At 47.9% G+C, this 21,062-nt stretch overlaps 1 protein-coding gene across 2 annotated transcripts in view; it reads right to left on the bottom strand.

The window, feature by feature from the left end:
• Positions 1-21,062, bottom strand: part of LOC143278138 (sulfide:quinone oxidoreductase, mitochondrial-like) — a 61,967-nt gene that overhangs the window by 27,329 nt on the left and 13,576 nt on the right. Inside the window, exons 2-5 of one of the 2 annotated variants that reach the window (XM_076583171.1) lie at positions 18,211-18,381; positions 13,955-14,008; positions 5,725-5,894; positions 4,093-4,120 (exon numbers count right to left, since the gene is read on the bottom strand). In XM_076583171.1, the coding sequence (XP_076439286.1) occupies positions 4,093-4,120; positions 5,725-5,894; positions 13,955-14,008; positions 18,211-18,381 (423 nt within the window). Of the gene's footprint in view, positions 1-4,092; positions 4,121-5,696; positions 5,895-13,954; positions 14,009-18,210; positions 18,382-21,062 lie in introns of both variants that reach the window. The other variant, XM_076583170.1, reaches the window with a different exon arrangement.

Here is a 21,062-nt window from a genome sequence, read left to right as displayed (position 1 = left end):
ACCCTCACCTTCACCGCTCCCACCACACACACACACACACACACACACAACCGCTCCCCCCCTCTCCCCGCCCACCCCCTGGATCTCACACACTGACATTTCCGACACCATCTCCTCGGCCTGGTACCCTCACTACCACCCACCACCATGACCCCCTACCCCCCCCAACCCCACCCCCACACACACACCCTTGGCTCTTTCACACTGGCGTTTCTGAACATCTCCTCTGCCAGTTACCCTCACATCCACCACCACCCCAAACACACACAACTGCCCCCACCCCAAACACACAATTCCCCCCACCCCCCACCCCCTGCCTTCCCCCACCCTGAACTCCTGGCCCTATCTCTCTCACACTGACATTTCTGAACACATCCTCAGCCAGGTACTCTCACCCACACCAAACACAACACAGAACCGCCTCCCCGCCCCCAGCCCCCCCAACTCACACACACTGACATTTCTGAACAGCTCCTCAACCAGGTAGCTTCACCACCACCACGACCCCCCCCCCCCCCCCCAAACACACACAACCACCGCCACCCACCCCCCCCACCCCTCCCCAACCCACCCATGCCTCCCTGGCTCTCTCACACTGACGTTTTTCTGAGCATCTCCTCGGCCAGATCCCCTCACCACCACCACAACCCCACCCCCCCTCTACTCCTCCCCCCCAGGTACCTGCATCACCCTCATCATCACCACCACCACCACCAGCAGCCCCAAACACACACACACAACCCCTACCCCCCACCCACCTCCCTCCCCTCTCTCTCTCTCTCATCACACACACTGACGTTTCTGAAAATCTCCTCGGCCAGGTACCTTCACCACCACCACCACCACCAGCCCCAAACACACACACACACACACAACCCCTACCCCCCACCCACCTCCCTCCCCTTCCTCTCTCTCTCTCTCATCACACACTGACGTTTCTGAAAATCTCCACGGCCAGGTACCTTCATCACCCTCATCACCACCACCACCACCAGCCCCAAACACACACACACACAACCTCCACACCCCACCCACCTCCCTCCCCTTCCTCTCTCTCTCTCTCATCACACACACTGACGTTTCTGAAAATCTCCTCGGCCAGGTACCTTCACCACCACCACCACCACCAGCCCCAAACACACACACACACACACAACCCCTACCCCCCACCCACCTCCCTCCCCCACCCTCTCTCTCATCACACACACTGACGTTTCTGAAAATCTCCTCGGCCAGGTACCTTCATCATCCTCATCATCACCACCACCACCAGCCCCCCCCCCTACCCCCCCACCCCCACAACCCCTAACCCCCTCCCCCCTCCCACCTCCCTTCCCCCTCTCTCTCTCTCATCACACACACTGACGTTTCTGAAAATCTCCTCGGCCAGGTACCTTCATCACCCTCACCCTCACCACCACCACCACCACCAGCCCCAAACACACACACACACACAACCCCTACCCCCCGACCCATCCGCCTCCCCTTCCTGGCTCTCTTTCGCGCTCTCTCTCTCTCTCTCTCACTGATCACACACACTGATGTTTCTGAAAATCTCCACGGCCAGGTACCTTCATCACTCTCACCACCACCACCACCACCACCACCAGCCCCCAACACACACACACACAACCTCCACACCCCACCCACCTCTCTCCCCTCCCTCTCTATCTCTCTCTCATCACACACACTGACGTTTCTGAAAATCTCCTCGGCCAGGTACCTTCATCACCCTCACCACCACCACCACCACCACCACCTGCCCCAAACACACACACACACACACACAACCCCTACCCCCCACCCACCTCCCTCCCCTTCCTCTCTCTCTCTCTCATCACACACACTGACGTTTCTGAAAATCTCCTCGGCCAGGTACCTTCATCACCCTCACCACCACCACCACCACCACCAGCCCCAAACACACACACACACACCTCCCTCCCCTCTCACTCTCTCTCATCACACACACTGATGTTTCTGAAAATCTCCATAGCCAGGTACCTTCATCACCCTCACCATCACCAACACCACCACCAGCCCCAAACACACACACACACACACAACCCCTACCCCCCACCCACCTCCCTCCCCTTCCTGGCTCTCTTTTGCTCTCCCTCTCTCTCTCTCTCTCTCATCACACACACTGACGTTTCTGAAAATCTCCTCGGCCAGGTACCTTCATCACCCTCACCACCACCACCACCACCAGCCCCCCCCACACACACCTGGCTCTCTCTCTCTCTCTCTCTCTCATCACACACACTGACGTTTCTGAAAATCTCCACAGCCAGGTACCTTCATCACCCTCACCACCACCACCAGCCCCCCCCCCAACCCCACCCCCGCACACACACACACACAACCCCTACCACCACCACCCCCCCTCCCCTTCCTGGCTCTCTTTCGCTCTCTCTCTCTCTCTCATCACACACACTGACGTTTCTGAAAATCTCCTCGGCCAGGTACCTTCATCACCCTCACCACCACCACCACCACCACCACCAGCCCCAAACACACACACACACAACCTCCACACCCCACCCACCTCCCTCCCCTTCCTCTCTCTCTCTCTCTCTCATCACACACACTGACCTTTCTGAAAATCTCCACAACCAGGTACCTTCATCACCCTCACCACCCTCACCACCACCACCACCACCACCACCACCCCCAGCCCCAAACACACACACACACACACACAACCCCTACCCCCGACCCACCCGCCTCCCCTTCCTGGCTCTCTCTCTCTCTCATCACACACACTGACGTTTCTGAAAATCTCCTCGGCCAGGTACCTTCATCGACCTCACCACCACCCCCAAACACACACCTCCCTCCCCTCTCTCTCTCTCTCATCACACACACTGACGTTTCTGAAAATCTCCTCGGCGAGGTACCTTCATCACCCTCATCATCATCACCACCACCACCCCCAGCCCCAAACACACACACACAACCCCTACCTCCCACACACCTCCCCTTCCTGGCTCTCTCTCTCTCTCTCTCATCACACACACTGACGTTTCTGAAAATCTCCTTGGCCAGGTACCTTCATCACCCTCACCACCACCACCACCACCACCAGCAGCCCCAAACACACACACACACACACACACACCCAACCCCCACCCACCTCCCTCCCCTCTCTCTCTCTGATCACACACTGACCTTTCTGAAAATCTCCACAACCAGGTACCTTCATCAACGTCACCACCCTCACCACCACCACCACCACCACCACCCCCAGCCCCAAACACACACACACACACACACAACCCCTACCCCCGACCCACCCGCCTCCCCTTCCTGGCTCTCTCTCTCATCACACACACTGACGTTTCTGAAAATCTCCTCGGCGAGGTACCTTCATCACCCTCATCATCATCACCACCACCACCCCCAGCCCCAAACACACACACACAACCCCTACCTCCCACACACCTCCCCTTCCTCTCTCTCTCTCTCTCATCACACACACTGACGTTTCTGAAAATCTCCTCGGCCAGGTACCTTCATCACCCTCACCACCACCACCACCACCAGCCCCCCCCCCACACACACAACCCCTACCCCCCACCCACCTCCCTCCCCTTCCTGGCTCTCTTTCGCTCTCTCTCTCTCTCTCTCTCTCTCATCACACACACTGACGTTTCTGAAAATCTCCTCGGCCAGGTACCTTCATCACCCTCACCACCACCACCACCACCAAACACACACACACACACACAACCCCTAACCCCCTCCCACCTCCCTTCCCCCTCTCTCTCTCTCATCACACACACTGACGTTTCTGAAAATCTCCACAGCCAGGTACCTTCATCATCATCACCACCACCACCAGCCCCCCCCCCCTACCCCCCCACCCCCTAACCCCCTCCCACCTCCCTTCCCCCTCTCTCTCTCTCTGATCACACACTGACCTTTCTGAAAATCTCCACAACCAGGTACCTTCATCACCCTCACCACCACCACCACCACCACCACCACCACCAGCAGCCCCAAACACACACACACACACACACAACCTCCACACCCCACCCACCTCCCTCCCCTTCCTCTCTCTCTCTCTCTCTCATCACACACACTGACGTTTCTGAAAATCTCCTCAGCCAGGTACCTTCATCACCCTCACCACCACCACCACCACCACCACCAGCCCCAAACACACACACACACAACCTCCACACCCCACCCACCTCCCTCCCCTTCCTCTCTCTCTCTCTCTCTCTCATCACACACACTGACGTTTCTGAAAATCTCCTCAGCCAGGTACCTTCATCACCCTCATCACCACCACCACCACCAGCCCCAAACACACACACACACACAAACCCCACACCCCACCCACCTCCCTCCCCTTCCTCTCTCTCTCTCTCATCACACACACTGACGTTTCTGAAAATCTCCTCGGCCAGGTACCTTCATCACCCTCACCACCACCACCACCACCAGCCCCAAACACACACATACACAACCTCCACACCCCACCCACCTCCCTCCCCTTCCTCTCTCTCTCTCTCTCTCTCATCACACACACTGATGTTTCTGAAAATCTCCTCAGCCAGGTACCTTCATCACCCTCACCACCACCACCACCACCACCAGGCCCCCCCCCCCCCCCCCCCCGCACACACACACACACAACCCTTACCACCACCACCTCTCCCCTTCCTGGCTCTCTTTCGCTCTCTCTCATCACACACACTGACGTTTCTGAAAATCTCCACGGCCAGGTACCTTCATCACCCTCACCACCACCAACACCACCCCCAGCCCCAAACACACACACACACAACCCCTACCCCCCACCTACCTCCCTCCCCTTCCTGGCTCTCTTTCGCTCGCTCTCTCTCTCTCATCACACACACTGACGTTTCTGAAAATCTCCACGGCCAGGTACCTTCATCACCCTCACCACCACCAACACCACCCCCAGCCCCAAACACACACACACACAACCCCTACCCCCCACCTACCTCCCTCCCCTTCCTGGCTCTCTTTCGCTCGCTCTCTCTCTCTCATCACACACACTGACGTTTCTGAAAATCTCCTCAGTTTCTGAAAATCTCCTCGGCCAGGCACCTTCATCACCCTCACCACCACCACCACCAGCCCCAAACACACACACACACACAAACCCCACACCCCACCCACCTCCCTCCCCTTCCTCTCTCTCTCTCTCATCACACACACTGACGTTTCTGAAAATCTCCTCGGCCAGGTACCTTCATCACCCTCACCACCACCAACACCACCACCACCACCAGCAGCAGCCCCAAACACACACACACACACACACAACCTCCACACCCCACCCACCTCCCTCCCCTTCCTCTCTCTCTCTCTCTCTCTCATCACACACACTGACGTTTCTGAAAATCTCCACAGCCAGGTACCTTCATCACCCTCACCACCACCACCAGCCCCCCCCCAACCCCACCCCCGCACACACACACACACAACCCCTACCACCACCACCCCCCCTCCCCTTCCTGGCTCTCTTTCGCTCTCTCTCTCTCTCTCATCACACACACTGACGTTTCTGAAAATCTCCATAGCCAGGTACCTTCATCACCCTCACCACCACCACCCCCAGCCCCAAACACACACACACAACCCCTACCTCCCACACACATCCCCTTCCTGGCTCTCTCTCTCTCTCTCTCTCTCTCTCTCTGATCACACACACTGACGTTTCTGAAAATCTCCTCGGCCAGGTACATGATCTTCTGGGGGGCCCCGGCACACTTGATGGGGGTGTTGGGGAAGGTGAAGATGGCGTTGCCCCGCTGCACGGACTGCAGGGCCGGGAAGGTGCGCGTCACGTACTGCGGGTGGTAGTTGGAGACCACGCGGGGGTCAGACCGCAGGGCCTCCACCAGCCCCTTCACCTGTTGGTTGTACATCGTTTGTTGCTGTTGTTGTTCGGTTTTATTTTTCCGAAATGATGATAATAATTCTCTTCCCCCCCCCCCCCCCCCCCCCAAGGAAATTATAAACATTTTTTTTTTGTGGTTTTAACTTAAAAATTTTTTTTTGCAAAGACATGCATACAATACAGAGGAGAGTATGAAACAAACAATATAAAACAAACAGTCGCATCCACTAGAAAGAGAAAGACAAAACAAAATAAAAGTGATATAAAAAGACAACATCAACAAATACAAAAAAGAAAAAAAAGTCCAATCATTCAATCAATCAATGTTTACACATTACTGATTGCAGTAGTGATGATGATTTAAGATGACATTAATAATAAAGAGACCAGTTGTAACATAGCAATAACATCAGTTATGTCAACTATTACAGTAATGGCATCAAGGATGAGGCGAAAGCGAGTGGTAGCATTGTAATATCATAATAAAGGAGCAATGAGTAAACCACTTCTACATTATTGTGTAAGCTTATCTATTATTTATTCACCTTTTTTCTTTTTTCTTTTTTTCCCCTCAAGGCCTGACTAAGCGCGTTGGGTTACGCTGCTGGTCAGGCATCTGCTTGGCAGATGTGGTGTAGCGTATATGGATTTGTCCGAACGCAGTGACGCCTCCTTGAGCTACTGAAACTGTGTGTGTGTGTGTGTGTGTGTGTGTGTTTGTGTGCGCGCATGTGTGTGTGTGTGTGTGTGTGTGTGTGTGTGTGTGTGTGTGTGTGTGTGTGTGTGTGTGTGTGTGTGTGTTTGTAACACACACACACACACACAGAGGAGCAGTAGCAGGAGTAGGAACCACTGAACTGAACTGTACATTATTGGAAAAGAAAGCTTGTAGTTAATCACATTGTAAAATACAACAACAACAATAAAAAAAAAATCCAATAAATAAATAACTAATAAATATGAAAAATAAATAAAAACCTGCTAGTACAAAGTAAGGTAGTTGGAGACCACGCTGGGGTCAGACTGCAAGGCCTTCACCAGACCATTCACCTGTTGGTTGTATGTTGTTGTTTTTGTTTTTTGTTGTTTTTTTTCAGCTCAATTCTTTACTGTTGTACACTCTGAATATCCTGGTCCAGACACAAATTAAACACTTAACTACAGCAACACTCTTTGGTAGCAGCATGACGACGACACAGTAAGCCCCTAGTAACGGCAGCACAGATCTACGTGGGAAAAAAAAAGTCAGTTCACTTGAACCTAAATCAAGTTCATCTGTTGAAGGACAGCATCACTGAACTGGCTTTAGTCGTACGCCCGCAGAATCGGAGAGGGTGGAAACGGGTGGAGGGACTGTGGGCGAGGGCGTTGGAAAATATGGGGGTCGGGGAAAGGAGTGGGAGTGAGGGAGTTTGGAACAGACAGGGATGAAGTGGAATGACGAAAAGGTGAATCCTGGAGTCCCGTGTTGTTGTTTTTTGTTTGTTTGTTTGTTTTTAAACATTTTTTTAAAAATTCCATTTTGATAGGTTGACATTTTACAACAACATCTTAATGGACATTTATAAAGAAAAATAAAACAGAAAAAAAAAACAACATAAATAGACTGATTGACAGAAACAGCCAAGCAGCTGGATTATACATAGGTTGGTTATCGTTATGGAGTATTATCATTCATTTCTTAACTCACTCAGTACGGCCAGTCCTCTCTTCTCCTCCACACAGAACCCTCGGATGTCCAGTGGGTGTCTGAATGACCCAACCTTTAGCTTCCGTCGTCAGAATTGTGGTATTCTTTGTCAACATTCACCTCTTCAGTATAAGAGCCTTCCGCTTGCAATATTTTGATGATGGTAATTGGGGTGAAACGCTGTTAACGTCGTCTCTTTCACCGTTCGTATGGAGAGAGTTAAGATCTTACACAAGCTGTCAAGGAATACCAACTGTCAAGTATCTTAGAGTATGTTCGCAGTAAGTGAACATCACAATCATTTCTTATGAATATCAATAAAAAGAAAATAAACATGGGTGGCTAATTTTCGTTAATTGTGAACAGGTTACTAATCATTTGTGATCAATAATTTGTAAATAAGGTAGCCATCTGGCAGAGAAAATGGCATGGTTAAAGTTAGTATATGCATTATATTCTTCAATTCTATATTGAGTTTTTAATTTGTTTAAAAAAAACAACTGATATCTGTGGAAAGCTGTCCTCAATTTTACATAAATATAAGTAATACTTTGCAAACAATATTATGAATTATTGTACATTGTTGTTCGTTTTGGGTTTTTTTTCAGAAATGATCATAATACTTTTTTTTTTTGTTCATAGGAAATTATAAACATTTATTAAAAAACAAAAAAACAACCCCACCCCCGAAACAAAACAAAAAATTTATTTTGGCTATTTACGAACATCATTATGACAATACTAATGAAAAGAATAATGATCAACGAGATTTTATATGTAGCTAGCCTGGTCTGTTCTTTTATTTAATTTAGCAAGGGGGTTCTTGGGGTGCTTTTTTTTAGTTGCTGTTAGTATTACTAATATTATTACTACTACCTTTTTCTATATTATAATTATTATTTATTTATTTATTTATTTATGCAAGCTTATCTATTATTTATTCCGGTTTTTTTTTTGTTTTGTTTTTTTTGTTTTGTTTTTGTTTTTGTTTTTTTTCAAGGCATGACTAAGCGCGTTGGGTTACGCTGCTGGTCAGGCATCTGCTTGGCTTGGCAGATGTGGTGTAGTGTATATGGTTTTGTCCGAACGCAGTGACGCCTCCTTGAGCTACTGAAACTGAAACTGCTGTTGTTGCGAAAATGGGCAAACATACAGACACACAAACAGTAAACACACACACACACACACACACACTGATAGTCAACACACAACCCTTCACCCCCACAGCAGTCCCCTACATACTGTGACAGGTAGTTCTATTATTCTAAAAAATACAACAAGGAAAAAAAAAAAAAAAAGGACTCATGGCAAGTTGGGTTTTTTCTTTTCCTTCCCTCTACTATTTGTATTTGTATTTCTTTTTATGACAACAGATTTCTCTGTGTGAAATTCAGGCTGCTCTCCCCAGGGAGAGCACATCGCTACACTACAGTGCCACCCTTTTTTTTTTTGTATTTTTCCTGCGTGCAGTTTTATTTGTTTCTCCTATCGAAGTGGATTTTTCTACAGAGTTTTGTCAGGAACAACCCTTTTGTTGCCGTGGGTTCTTTTACGTGCGCTAAGAGCATGCTGCACACGGGACCTCGGTTTATCGTCTCATCTGAATGACTAGCGTCCAGACCACCACTCAAGGTCTAGGGGAGGGGGAGAAAATATCGGCGGCTGAGCTGTGATTCGAATCAGCGCGCTCAGATTCTCTCGCTTCCTAGGCGGACGCGTTACCTCTAGGCCATCACTCCACAAAAAAACAACAAATTTTGGGGTGGGGGTGGGGGGGGGGGCAAGTTGGTTGTTTTTTTTTCCACGAACAGAAAAACTCATTGCAAGTTTGGGTGCTTATTTTCCATCCCCCCCACCCCCGCCCCCCACATCCCCCCTGCACCCCACTCCTCCTCTGTCAAGGGCCTCTGTGTGCGCGTGCAAATGTTTAGAGAGAATGCAGACAGTTCTTCTTCTCTTTCTTCTTCTGCGTTCACTCGTAGGCACACGAGTGGGCTTTTACGTGTATGACCGTTCTTTACCCCGCCATGTAGGCAGCCATACTCCGTTTTCGGGGGGGTGCATGCTGGGTATGTTCTTTGTTTCCATAACCCACCGAACGCTGACATGGACTACAGGATCTTTAACGTGCGTATTTGATCTTCTGCTTGCATATACACACGAAGGGGGTTCAGGCACTAGCAGGTCTGCACATATGTTGACCTGGGAGATTGTAAAAATCTCCACCCTTTACCCACCAGGCGCCGTCACCGTGATTCGAACCCGGGACCCTCAGATTGACAGTCCAACGCTTTAACCACTCGGCTATTGCGCCCGTCTGCAGACAGTTCAAACTGTAGTATTTCTGCATGTGAGCAGATTTCATTGTGTGTGTGTGTGTGTGTGTGGATGAGCAGGTGGGTGGCTGGGTGTGCATGTGCGTGCATGAGTACTTGTGGGTGTGCGCATGTGTGCATGAGAGCATGCATGTGTGTGTGACCCACCTACATGTAAGCCAAACTTGCAACAGAGATAAAGACCGGGGGCAGCCAACAAAACGCACAGCTTACTGCCACGAGCGCGTTAACTTCCGCATGAGCATTTCTGTTCACTGCTAACTCACGTCGTCTAAAAAAAAAAAAAAGCACCCACTGGACATGAAACATGGGGTGACGGGCGCAATAGCCGAGTGGTTAAAGCGTTGGACTGTCAATCTGAGGGTCCCGGGTTCGAATCACGGTGACGGCGCCTGGTGGGTAAAGGGTGGAGATTTTTACTATCTCCCAGGTCAACATATGTGCAGACCTGCTAGTGCCTGAACCCCCTTCGTGTGCATATGCAAGCAGAAGATCAAATACGCGCGTTAAAGATCCTGTAATCCATGTCAGCGTTCGGTGGGTTATGGAAACAAAGAACATACCCAGCATGCACACCCCCGAAAACGGAGTATGGCTGCCTACATGGCTGGGTAAAAACGGTCATGCACGTAAAAGCCCACTCGTGTGCGTACGAGTGAACATGGGAGTTGCAGCCCACGAACGCAGCAGAAGAAGAAGAAGCAGCATGCGGTCTGCTGCCTGTGACACAACACACAGGTACAGTCTTCTGGCCCCCATGCACACAGGCCTCAGGGGTCTGAACACAGGCAAACACAGCCACTGCTGTTGAAACAGGGGTTGGCCAGGGCGATAAAGGAAAGAGAACAAGACACACAGATCAGAGAACCAACACATCACATTGACACGCACCAACACACCACAGCGACATGCCATGAACCAACACATCACAGCGACACGAACCAACACATCACAGCGACATGAACCAACACATCACAGCGACATGCCATGAACCAACACATCACAGCGACATGAACCAACACATCACAGCGACATGAACCAACACATCACAGCGACACATCGCAGCGACACGAACCAACACATCACAGCGACATGAACCAACACATCGCAGCGACACGAACCAACACATCACAGCGACATGAACCAACACATCACAGCGACACGAACCAACACATCACAGCGACATGAACCAACACATCACATTGACACGAACCAACACACCACAGCGACATGCCATGAACCAACACATCACAGCGACATGAACCAACACATCACATTGACACGCACCAACACACCACAGCGACATGCCATGAACCAACACATCACAGCGACATGAACCAACACATCGCAGCGACACGAACCAACACATCACAGTGACATGAACCAACACATCACATTAAAACGAACCAACACATCACAGTGACATGAACCAACACATCACATTGACACGCACCAACACACCACAGCGACATGCCATGAACCAACCCATCACAGCGACACGAACCAACACATCACAGCAACATGAACCAACACATCGCAGCGACACATCACAGTGACATGAACCAACACATCGCAGCGACATGAACCAACACATCACAGCGACACGAACCAACACATCGCAGCAACATGCGATGAACCAACACATCACAGCGACATGAACCAACACATCACAGCTGAGACAGAGAAAGAGAGAGAGACTTGCAACATACACAGTTCCAAGTAAACTTTCAAACAAAGAGACAGAACACACGCCACAGACAGAGACGAATTTATAGAACGAAGAGAGGAAAAGAGAGCAAGACAGAGACAAACGTAACGAACTGAACCTAACGAGTGAGAAAGCTGTACCCTAATGTGTGTGTGTGTGTGTGTGTGTGTGTGTGTGTGTGTGTGTGTGTGTGTGTGTGTGCGTGTGTGTGTGTGTGTGCTTGCATGCATGTGTGCATGCACATGTTCATGCATGTGCAAACATGCGTATATACATGTAAGTGTGTGTGTGTGTATTCGTGGTGTGTGCGTGCGTGCGTGCGTGCGTGCATGTGTGCGTGCGCGTGTTCATAAAAGTGCAAACGTGCATACGTGCATGCATACACCAGTATGCAGGCGACTACATCCGCATGCTGTGCGTAATCTTTTTCCACTTCACAAATCCAACACCACCAACTCTTTTCCATTCACCACCTGAAAACCACCGCCCCCCCCCTCACCCCCACACCCACACCTCCCCCCCCCCCGCCCCCAGCACCTTCAGCACAGAGTCACCTTTTATTCCTGTGTCACCTTTTATTGCGGGGCTGTTGGAGAGTGTGGGTTTGACCCTGAGCCTTAAATCTGAGGACTTGTGACATTGGATATTCTGCCGCTCCTTCTTCTTCTTCTTCTGCGTTCACTCGTATGCACACGAGTGGGCTTTTACGTGTATGACCGTTTTTACCCCGCCATGTAGGCAGCCATACTCCGTTTTCGGGGGTGTGCATGCTGGGTATGTTCTTGTTTCCATAACCCACCGAGCGCTGACATGGATTACAGGATCTTTAACGTGCGTGTTTGATCTTCTGCTTGCATATACACACGAAGGGGGTTCAGGCACTAAGCAGGTCTGCACATATGTTGACCTGGGAGATCGTAAAAATCTCCACCCTTTACCCACCAGGCGCCGTCACCGTGATTCGAACCCGGTAGCGCTGAATCTTGTGCATAGACAAATCTAAGCGCTTTCGCACCAGTCATTCTCACGCACGCATAACTCTAAAACTGGAGAAACTAAAGACAAGGAAGAGGCAGGGAAGGGAGGCTATTTTGGGAGAAGAGGTGGGTTTTAAGGCCAGACTTGAAAGAGCTGAGTGTGGAGACCTGACGAAGCGAAAGAGGAAGTTCATTCCAATTGCAAGGTCCAGAGACAGAGAAAGAACGGCGGCCAACAGTCGAGAGTTTGAATCTGGGTATGCGTAAGTGGAGTGGATCCGAAGCTGATCGTAGTGTCCCTCTAGGATCTTCCTCATCACTGAGAAAGTATACAGACTTCACAAAAAGTTATGTACCACTTCATAAAAGCAGGTGTATCTTTCTCATCACTGAGAAAGTATACAGACTTCACAGAAAGTTATGTACCACTTCATAAAAGCAGGTGTATCTTCCTCATCACTGAGAAAGTATACAGACTTCACAAAAAGTTATGTACCACTTCATAAAAGCAGGTGTATGTTCCCCCAAAAAATCTGTTATTGAAACAACAACAAGGAAATGAGTCTAAATTAAGGAGGCTACGTTTGGTCTACCACTGGCCTTTAACTGGAAACACAAATAGCTGTTTTAGGACATACGTGTACAATGAACAGACTGAAAATGTGTTTTGAAAAAAAAGAAAAAAAAAAAAAATTCAGGCCAATAATTGATAATTATTCAATGGCTTTATAAAATGATAGATGTGGGTTTTTTTCATTGAAAAAAAAAAGAAAAAAAAAAAGGTAGTGCATGTGAAAGAAAGCACCTCTCATGAAGAAGTGGTGCTCATTACACTGGATTCATACACCGTCGTTTGAAAAAAAATAAAAAAAATAAATAAATAAATCAGCATTATTTCTCACCATGTCCCAAAGAAAAAAAAAAAACTGGGTAAGTTCCAAAGTGGTCCTTAATATTCTGTGAACCATGTACGTATGTATGTAGAGAGAGAGAGAGAGAGAGAAAGAACATGAGAGAGAGAGAGAGAACAAGAGAGAGAGAGAACAAGAGAGAACGAGAGACAGAGAGAGACAGAGACACAGAGAGAGAGAGAGAGAATGTGGGAGAGAAAGAACGAGAGAGAGGGAGAGAACGAGAGAGAAAGAGACAGACAGACAGACAGAACGAGAGAGCGAAAGAGAGAGACAGAGAGAGAATGAGAGACAGACAAGACAGAGAGAGAGAGAGAGACAGAGAGTTCACACACACACAAGGGAGAGAGACAGAGACAGAATTTTCACATGCAGATATGAACAAGACCAAATTGAAGTAAGGCACTAACTCGGGGGGCCAACGAGTGATACCTAACTTATTCCTACTTACCTTTTCATAGTGCAGCTGTAATCCTGCTGCCACAACCAGGTACTCGTACTTGATCTGCACACGCACACACACACACACACACACACAAACACACATGCATGCATGCACACACAAACACACACGTCAATAGGCAGACAGATATATAGATAAATAAACAGACAGAAAAACAGACAGATAGCTAAGACCACACTGCATTAAAAATTAACAGCTCTTTATAATCTCAATAGGTTGTTCTAACTTCTACCAACCATTCAAAGAATGATACCTTAATTCCAAGCATGAGGTTGTTCCGGCAACCATTCAAAGAATGATAATTCAAGCATTTTGTCAAAAAAACACTTCCCCACCCACCACCTCCCACCCACAACCCCAAACAACTACTTTTCGCATAATAATATGTTCATGCATTTGAACAAATCAAAGTTGTTGTTTTTTTACTTTTCATTTTTGGCAGTGGGTTGGGTGGCTAAGACCTAGAACTCAAATACCTTTCACCAGGACGAAAACAAACAAACAAACAAACAAACCAAAAAAAACCCCAACTGATCTGACATATAAACAGACTGAATGAACTTTTTCGTACCACACATATTTCCATTAAAAAAAGAAGAAGAAAAAAAAGATGTGTAAAAAAAAAAGTGTGAATGACACATTCTACACAGTGACTGGTAAAGATGTGGTGACAGATGGTAGAAGCAGAGAGAGGGAGAGAGAGAGAGAGAGAGAGAGAGAGGGGGAGAGAGAGAGAGAGAGTCTGTATGTCTATGTCAAAGAAAGAAAAGGTCAGTGCATGAACTCAGTATAACAGGGTGAATGAATGTCAGCATGTGTCTGTGTATGAGAGATAGAAAAAGAGAGGGAAAGAGGAGTGTGAGCACTGAATGTGTGTGTGTGTGTGTGTGTGTGTGTGTGTGTGTGTGTGTGTGTGTGTGTGTGTGTGTGTGTGTATTTGTATTTGTATTTGTATTCCTTTTTATCACAACAGATTTCTCTGTGTGAAATTCGGGCTGCTCTCCCCAGGGAGAGCGCGTCGCTAAACTACAGCGCCACCCATTTTTTTGTATTTTTTCCTGCGTGCAGTTTTATTTGTTTTTTCCTGTCGAAGTGGATTTTTCTACAGAATTTTGCCAGGAACAACCCTTTTGTTGCCGTGGGTTCTTTTACGTGCGCTAAATGCATGCTTGCACACGGGACCTCGGTTTATCGTCTCATCCGAATGACTAGCGTCCAGACCACCACTCAAGGTCTAGTGGAGGGGGAGAAAATATCGCGATTCGAACCAGCGCCCTCAGATTCTCTCGCTTCCTAGGCAGACGCGTTACCTCTAGGCCATCACTCTACTCTGTGTGTGTGTGTGTGTGTGTGTGTGTGTGTGTGTGTGTTGTGTGTGTGTATGCGCGTGTGCATGACTACACATGCGTGCGCAAGAGCAGGAGTATAGCATGAATAAAACGCACCATGCATAACAACTAGTAAATGATCCAGCACCACAACTATGACAACCAGCACAGCGCATATACACAACCAACAGATCACAGACATGAACCAACACATTGCATACATATTTGATACATATGAACCACAGCGACATGAAAAAACACATCACAGCGACATGCCATGAGCCAACACATCACAGCGACACAGCGACATGAACCAACACACCACAGCAACATGCCATGAACCAACACATCACAGCGACATGAACCAACACACCACAGCAACATGCCATGAACCAACACATCACAGCGACATGAACCAACACATCACAGCGACATGAACCAACACATCACAGCAACATGCCATGAACCAACACATCACAGCGACATGAACCAACACATCACAGCGACATGAACCAACACATCACAGCTACATGAAGCAACACATCACAGCGACATGAACCAACACATCACTTCGACATGAACCAACACATCACAGCGACATGAATCAAAACATCACAGCGACAAGACATGAACCAACACATCACAGTGACATGCCACGAACCAACATATCACAGCAACATGAACCAACATATCACAGCAACATGAACCAACATATCACAGTGACATGAATCAACACATCACAGCGACAGGAACCAACACATCGCAGTGACAGGAACCAACACCAACACATCACAGCAACATGAACCAACACATCACACATATCACAGTGACATGAACCAACACATCACAGCGACATGAACCAACACATCACAGCGACATGAACCAACACATCACAACATGAACCAACACTTCACAGCGACATGAACCAACACATCACAGCGACATGAACCAACACTTCACAGCGACATGAACCAACACATCACAGCGACATGAACCAACACATCACAGCGACATGAACCAACACATCACAGCGACATGAACCAACACATCACAGCGACATGAACCAACACATCACTTCGACATGAACCAACACATCACAGCGACACGAACCAACACATCACAGCGACATGAACCAACACATCACAGCGACATGAACCAACACATCACAGCGACATGAACCAACACATCACAGCGACATGAACCAACACACATCACAGCGACATGAACCAACACATCGCAGCGACTTGAACAAACATTCCACAACTACAAGCACCTACAAACAACAACATGAACCCACACGTATATCACTAAAATAAAATGCTCTGATGAACATATGACCACAATAAAACCAACTGAAACATCACAGCTGCATGAACCAATGGATTCCAGCAAACATGGAACCAACACAATACAAAAATACTTCTTTTGTTTCCTCTCTCCTTGCACAGGTTATATTTTCTCTTGAGCATCCATCCAATACTACTTCTTTGTTCGTAGGCTGTAACCCCCATGTTGACTTGTATATATACACGAGTGGGCTTTTACGTGTATGATTCTTTTTACTCGGCCATGCAGGCAGCCACACTCCGTTTTCAGGGGTGAACATTCCAATACAAAATATTTATCTCCCCTAAGACAAAGAGTTATTTATTTGTGGTGTATGTTACAAAAACAATGTACAGGAATGACGGTGGGTCATTCAACATGAATACATACAAGACATTAAAATACAAAGAAAAGACAACAACAACAAGAGAAGCAAGGCCTTCAAGACTCACTTGTGACACACTTAAAATTTTTTTTTAAATCCAAGCTTTTTATGTATTGAGTATAATTTCAAAATGTAATGTTTAAGATGAGAAAGATCAGTTTAAAGCAAATTAAGTCCCCTAGCATTAATCACAGAGTAATTTCCCTTTTTACTATCTGCACCAAAACGTTTGCAAAATAAATAAAACTTCCATGCTTAGCAAAAGAAGTTCCTGTTTGAACAAAAAATGATAATAATGACTGCTCTTGTTGTTGTGTCAGAACATCAGATCAAAGTTCCAAGTTTAGAGAATACAAAAAATATAAATATAACAGTAAATGCAGTTTGCATATAATTAGGCTTCATTTTTTGTGCCCATCCCAGAGGTGCAATATTGTTTTAAAAACAAGATGACTGGAAAGAACTGAATTTTTCCTATTTTTATGCCTAATTTGGTGTCAACTGACAAAGTATTTGCTGAGAAAATGTCAATGTTAAAGTTTACCACGGACACACAGACACACACACACACAGACAACCGAACACCGGGTTAAAACATAGACTCACTTTGTTTACACAAGTGAGTCAAAAAACCACAGAATATGTATCACAACAACATCCAGAACTATGTGGAGTGATGGCCTAGAGGTAACAAATCTACCAAGGAAGCGAGAGAATCTGAGCGCACTGGCTCGAATCATGGCTCAGGTGCCGGTATTTTCTCCCCCTCCACTAGACCTTGAGTGGTGGTCTGGACATTACTCAATTGGACGAGACGATAAACCGAGGTCCCGTGTGCAGCATGCACTTAGTGCACGTAAAAGAACTCACGGCAACAAAAGCATTGTCCCTGGCAAAATTCTGCAGAAAAATCCACTTGGATAGGAAAAACAAATAAAACTGTACGCAGGAAAAAAAAATAAAAAAAAAAAAAGGGTGGTGCTCTCAGTGTAGCGATGCGCTCTCCCTGGGGAGAGAGCAGCCCGAATTTCACATAGAGAAATCTGGTGTGACCCCCCCCCCCCCCAAAAAAAGAGAAATACAAATACAAAGAGAACCAACACACTGGTTGACTAACAGAAGTCACTACCACAACAACACACACACACACACACACACACAGCAACAGAGACCAACAACAACAACAACGACGACAACCAAATCACCTTCTTTCCTGACGCAGTGGACACCGTGTTGTTCTGAGGATCGAACTCCACCACAGAATCCTTGATCCACTTGCAGCCTGGCGGCAAGATGGTGCCCATGTCGCGCTGTGACTGGTCCAGCGTCTTCAGCCCGGCGCCCACGAGCGTCCACATGGGCTGGTAGGAGTGTTTCTGTCACACACACACACACACCAAAAATTATGCAATTACCATTTATGATGGAAACACATTCTCAAGCACCTGATCCTCTTTTTGAGGAGGAGGAGGAGGAAGACAACTATATGTATCTGCAGTGTGGAGCGGTGGCCTCGTGGTTATGCACCCAACTCGGAAGCAAGTGTCCACAGGATCCAGTCCCATATTGGGACAAGAATCCTCACTGATCTGCTGTCCCCCCCCCCCCCCTCCGCTTCCCCCGTCCCCACTCTTTCCCTCCACTTGACCTAAACGATAAAGTGAGGTCCTGTGTGCAGCATGCATTTAGAGCACATGAACACACACACACACACAAACACACACACACACACAAAACACAGCAACAGTGTTCTCCTTGGCTAAATTCTGTTGAAAAAATCCACACTGTATTTGCATTTGTATTTCTTTTTATCACAACAGATTTCTCTGTGTGAAATTCAGGCTGCTCTCCCCTGGAAGATCTCGTATTTTTTCCTGCGTGCAGTTTGATTTGTTTTTCCTATCGAAGTGGATTTTTCTACAGAATTTTGCCAGGAACAACCCTTTTGTTGCCGTGGGTTCTTTTACGTGCGCTAAGTGCATGCTGGACACGGTACCTTGGTTTATCGTCTCATCCGAATGACTAGCGTCCAGACCACCACTCAAGGTCTTGTGGAGGGGGAGAAAATATCGGATTCTCTCGCTTCCTAGGCAAACGCGTTACCTCTGGGCCATCACTCCAATGATGGTAAAAACAAACAAACAAATACTTGCAGACAGAATAAAGGAAAGAAGAAATGGGGTGGTGCTGGCACTGTGAAGACGCACTCTCCCCAGGGAGAGTGATGTGTTGGTTTGTGTCGCTGTGTCGCTATGATGTGTTGGTTCATGTCGCTGTGATGTGTCACTGTGATGTGTTGGTTCATGTCGCTGTGATGTGTTGGTTCATGTTGCTGTGATGTGTTGGTTCATGTCGCTGTGGTGTGTTGGTTCGTGTCAATGTGATATGTTGGTTCATGTCGCTGTGATGTGTTGGTTCGTGTCGCTGTGATGTGTTGGTTCATGTCGCTGCGATGTGTTGGTTTGTGTCGCTGCGATGTGTTGGTTCATATCGCTGTGATGTTTTGGTTCGTGTCGCTGTGATGGGTTGGTTCATGCTGCTGTGATGGGTTGGTTCGTGTCGCTGTGATGGGTTGGTTCATGCTGCTGTGATGGGTTGGTTCATGTTGCTGTGATGTGCTGGTTCATGGCATGTCGCTGTGGTGTGTTGGTTCGTGTCAATGTGATGTGTTGGTTCATGTCGCTGTGATGTGCTGGTTCATGGCATGTCGCTGTGGTGTGTTGGTTCATGTCAATGTGATGTGTTGGTTCATGGCATGTCGCTGTGGTGTGTTGGTTCGTGTCAATGTGATGTGTTGGTTCATGTCGCTGTGATGTGTCGCTGTGATGTGTTGGTTCATGTCGCTGTGATGTGCTGGTTCATGGCATGTCGCTGTGGTGTGTTGGTTCATGGCATGTCGCTGTGATGTGCTGGTTCATGGCATGTCGCTGTGGTGTGTTGGTTCATGTCGCTGTGATGTGTTGGTTCATGGCATGTCGCTGTGGTGTGTTGGTTCGTGTCAATGTGATGTGTTGGTTCATGTCGCTGTGATGTGTCGCTGTGATGTGTTGGTTCATGTCGCTGTGATGTGTTGGTTCGTGTCGCTGCGATGTGTTGGTTCATGTCGCTGTGATGTGTTGGTTCGTGTCGCTGTGATGTGTTGGTTCGTGTCGCTGTGATGTGTTGGTTCATGTCGCTGTGATGTGTTGGTTCATGTCGCTGTGATGTGTTGGTTTGTGTCGCTGTGATGTGTTGGTTCGTGTCGCTGTGATGTGTTGGTTCGTGTCGCTGTGATGTGTTGGTTCATGTCGCTGTGATGTGTTGGTTCGTGTCGCTGTGATGTGTTGCTCCATGGCATGTCGCTGCGATGTGTTGGTTCGTGTCGCTGCGATGTGTTGGTTTGTGTCGCTGCGATGTGTTGGTTCATATCGCTGTGATGTGTTGGTTCATGTCGCTGTGATGTGTTGGTTCATGTCGCTGTGATGTGTTGGTTCATGTCGCTGTGATGTTTTGGTTCGTGTCGCTGCGATGTGTTGGTTCGTGTCGCTGCGATGTGTTGGTTCATGTCGCTGTGGTGTGTTGGTTCATGTCGCTGTGATGTGTTGGTTCATGTCGCTTTAACGTGTTGGTTCATGTTGCTGTGATGTGTTGGTTCGTGTCTAGATATCTTTCCTATCATATACCGGAATTTGTCAACTTTGAGATGACAACAAACTGTTCAAGTACGCACACTCAAACATGGGACATACACACACTCTTTTCCCCTCATCTAAAATCACATAAGTGAATAGATGGTAAATAGATGACCAACCAACACACACACACACACACACTAACATGCTAAGTTCAAACACACACACACACACACAAGCACAGCAAGACAGCTAGAAACCAAGAAATCTCAAAGTGCGAATCAGTCAATAGAGAACCCACCCCACCCCACCCATTCTCAGATCCGTGAACAGTCGTTTATTTGGCACGCTGCATTCCCAGTCTTCCCAGTGACCCAGCAACCCCGGTTCACAAGTGCAGCTTGCGTTTCAGCGCACGCTAACAGCTGTGACAACAGCAGACGGTC

This window comes from Babylonia areolata, chromosome 35 (assembly GCF_041734735.1).
Source record: "Babylonia areolata isolate BAREFJ2019XMU chromosome 35, ASM4173473v1, whole genome shotgun sequence".
In the NCBI taxonomy this organism is placed as follows: domain Eukaryota; kingdom Metazoa; phylum Mollusca; class Gastropoda; order Neogastropoda; family Buccinidae; genus Babylonia; species Babylonia areolata.
The sequence above is the reverse complement of the archived record's forward strand: the minus strand, read 5'-3'. Positions and strand labels throughout refer to the sequence as shown.